The 3779-nt window shown below is 48.8% G+C and overlaps 1 protein-coding gene across 1 annotated transcript in view; it reads right to left on the reverse strand.

Annotated features, from left to right (window-relative positions):
* DTD1 (D-tyrosyl-tRNA deacylase 1) overlaps nt 1–3734 on the reverse strand; it is a gene marked incomplete at its 3' end in the record, with an annotated part of 5352 nt that extends 1618 nt beyond the window's left edge. The window contains exons 1-3 of the mRNA XM_026041709.1: nt 3690–3734; nt 3197–3287; nt 1372–1607 (exon numbers count right to left, since the gene is read on the reverse strand). Of these exons, the coding sequence (XP_025897494.1) occupies nt 1372–1607; nt 3197–3287; nt 3690–3732 (370 nt within the window). The remainder of the gene's footprint in view (nt 1–1371; nt 1608–3196; nt 3288–3689) is intronic.
* Between the last annotated feature and the right edge of the window lie 45 nt (nt 3735–3779).

The following is a 3779-nucleotide window of genomic DNA, read 5'->3' on the forward strand; positions in this document are numbered from 1 at the left end:
ACTACAAAACTGCAGAAGAGACTGCTGCCAATGGTCCAGCAGCCAAGCAAAAGGAAAATGACACCAGCAGGAAAAAAAGATATCTTCCTACCTACCAGCTCCACCACGGGCAAGTAAACTCTGGGAGGGACGGGACCACCGACGCTATGAAGACGTCAAAGAAAGGCTCATCAGGAAGCTGTCAGAGCTGTCAGATGCAGTGAAGCTGGTGCCCTTTGGCGACACAGATGCACCTGGCACAAAAACAATGTGCCAAATTTCTCTTAAAATAAAAACCTGGGGAAAACTGTTAGTGAGGAGCTGTCAACAGATGCAGCTTTTCTAAGCAGTATTGACCTTGACTTACCGTTCAGATAGAGACCCCACRGCACTATCACTATTCTGTGAAAGGTTCCGTATATTCCGATTACTAGCTAACAGTGCAGATGAAAAYAAGAGTTACTAAATAGCAGAAGATAACAGAAAACGTAGGCGACAAAAATGATGTAAARCAGGCAAGATTCCAAGGTGTAACCAAGGCAGAGCAGAAAATCTAAACTAAAGTTGAGAAACTAAAATTTAGTTGAGAAACTAAAATCTAATGGAAATAGCATTTAAAGCTAGAAGCGTTTGTTAGTGCTGTCCTTCTCTATATCCAATTCCTCTTCTGAAAGAAAGATCTCCGTGTCTTTGGACTCCACAACATGAAGGGCAAGGTAGAAGAGAGATTACACTGCCTGTGGATGCAACTCCTGAAACTCTGATGCAGACTAATCTCTCCTCTGCACAGAAACTGAAGAGTCAATCCCACATGTCTGTCCCAAAGCCAAATTACCACTATCTGGACTGATTTTCATCTTTTTAGCCAAAAGGAGAAGAGGAAAAAGAATCCACACTCCTGGGATGTTACTTGTTTTCCTGGCAACTTCGGGTAGGTTACTACAATGATCCGATATTGTCCACAGGAGACACCTTATCCCCAAGTAACATTCCTTCTCCTGATTTTTAAACCACAATGGTCTTAGATACAGTAAGTAACTTTGCCCATTTTAAGACTTCTTGATTCATGGATCAGCAGCTGACCCTGGGCCAGCGGAGCAGCACAGCCCCAGGCTGGGATGATCCCAGCCCCAGCTTGGGATGAACCCTTCACAGATGAATCCTCAGGGTTGCAGGGTCAGAATCACCGCTCAGGCTGTGCAGGTGAAGGGGACACCGATCTCCCCAGCAAGGCTGCTGGGACAGAGGCCTCGTGTCCTTGCGCTCTGCCACCTGCAACGGCACCTTTGTCGTGTGGACTGACAGAAATGCACAGAACACAAGATGGGCAAGGAGGAACACATGTAAACGAGGCCCTCTGGTTGCATCAAGGACCTTACCCTTCTCCCTTACCTTTAACAAGCTCTGGCTTGTAGGCCTTTCTTAGCTGCTCTAAGAAGTTGTTGTAAAAACACTCCGCCTGCTCTGTGGGCATCGCCATGTGGTAGTCAGGCTTATTCCCTTTCAGGATGCACTGCAGAGTGAACTGGCTGACACACAACACTTCATACTGCTTGTCCATCACACTTTTGGACCAGTGCTTCCCACTTTCATCTTCAAATACTCGCAAGTTTAAGATCTTTCGGACCCTAGAAGGAAAACAAATAGTTTTAAGTTGTCCTGTGCCAGCTCACTGGGTACAAGTAACGCCTATCACACAGAAAGACCTGCAAGGGAAGGCAAATCCGTATTCATTCTGCCTACAAATCTGAAGATATCCCATTCTTTCCTCACAAAAATCTCCCTGCATTAGGCAGAGCTGTTAGCAAGAAAGCTCTTGTGCACATATATAACATTGTCAGACCATTCACTAATGTCTTCTTTTAAGCATCTTTTTAATAGAGCATGAGATCACGTGTATTAGCTTTAGGGAATGAAACCATCCCYTAGTCCTGGCAAATCACACTCAGTTTTGGGCTCAGAACAGTCTGAACTGCAGTTGTTTCTGACCATCGCTCCCATATGCTCCTCCAGCTCTGTCACTCCTGGTGCTCTCCCAAACGAGACCCCACAACCTAGACACAGATAGTATTTCTTTCCCAAAAGAAGTGTGGGGAAGGCAGGGCAGAGTGCAGACCTACAGGCGGCATCAGAATTCCTAGTAGAGTTTAAACTTAGCAAGTCTCCTGCTATTAGGTATGAGATTCCTGCCTTCCCAGTGTCCATCATCCCAAAAGCCTGGTGCTGACAGTACAAGAGTTAATGATCACCCACTCGCAATCATCAGGAGCAGTTTCACACTCATCAAGGCAGGACAAGAAACGATGATTAAGCAAATGTCACACATCTGAAAGCAAAACAGGACAGCAAATCACCAGAGTGTTGTAAGGAAGAACAGCCTCAGATTTGCTGCTGTTTTCTACAAGTTTCAGCTGTTCAAATGACACCTACAGCTGGACCTAAGGCTCATCTCCACTCACTACTTTYTCTTCCAATTTCTGCTAGGAGTTGTTTTCACCCTCGGTCACATTCCTCTCTCTTCCCTGCTTGAGCTGTTCCTCTTCTTGACACAGTTTAGCTCCGTTACTTGTTCTTTCTTCACCTTCCTAAAAAGCYGAGAGCAGCCCCAGCAAAACCAACAGCCAAAAGGGGTGAGAAGGGACAATCACAGGGGGATGTCTTTCTTTTGCACGGGTTTGCTGGCTGAATCACGGCATTTCACGGCCGAGAAAGGGACGGCCAAAGTCCTCCAAGCTGCCCAAACGGGTTCATCTTTAGAGAAAAGCAAATGATGTGATTATCCAGCTTTCCAGAAGAAGAAAAGTTTTCACATGTGAACTAAACCAAGAGTGTGAGGTTTCTGAAATATCATGTACTAGATGGGAGGATTCTTGCCAAGCCTCTTAGTAAAGCTAGGGAGGACGCTTAGWAAAAGGGATGGGCATTTTAGAAAGGGTATCAGTAAAAATCCAGCGTGTTGATTCTCTTCTTGGCAAAAACAACACAGAAAGGAGTGTGAAGAGGGAAAGGAGGACAGACTTTCTTAGCAGGACATAAAAAGAAACCTCTGAGATGCCAGCATTCAAAGTATCATCTGAAGAARCCTTAACAAGAGGCAGACATGGCTTTCCCCACACAAGGAACSCTCCACTACTCGGGCTGCAGCTCCGTTGTCACCAATCCAGCGCTCAAAAAGCATAAACAAGGAGTAAAAGGCAAGAGGACGTGCATGACTTACATGTGCTCCAGCTCCCGCTGCGTGTCTTCCAAGGAGATGCCCAGCAGCACACAGAGCCCGCGTCCTATGGAGCTGATCTGTTCGCCACCCACTGAGGAGGGCAGCGAGAAAAAGCAGAAAGAGGCGACAACATCATTAAATACCGCAAGACTAAGGGCTGGTTTTGGACAGCAGCACCACGGGGAACACATCCCACGGGAAAMAAACGCCACCCCATGGGAAACACCACCCCAGAGCTTCCTTCTGCGCTTTAAGGTAGCCCGAAGAGGCCTTAAGGGTGAGGCAAGATCTGTTAAACCCGCACCCCGGTTCCCGTTCTGTGCCTAGTAAAGCGAGGCCCAAAGCTGCATGAGGAACGGGCGCTCCGCAGAGCGGGGACCCTCCGCACGGCCCCGAGGCGCCGCCCGCCGCCCCTTGAAGGCGCCGCGCGGCCCCGCTCCGCTCCGGGCGGACAGGCGGCGGAGCCGGGACAAGGAGCAGGGCCCGCGCTCACCCGTGACGCTGGCCTGGGCCACCCGCTGCACGACGGCCTTCATGGCGGCGCCGGGCGGCGGGGAGGAGCCCCGCCCCAACGGCCGCCCCA

Source organism: Nothoprocta perdicaria, unplaced genomic scaffold (assembly GCF_003342845.1).
Source record: "Nothoprocta perdicaria isolate Ctin4 unplaced genomic scaffold, notPer1 scaffold_290, whole genome shotgun sequence".
Lineage (NCBI taxonomy): Eukaryota > Metazoa > Chordata > Aves > Tinamiformes > Tinamidae > Nothoprocta > Nothoprocta perdicaria.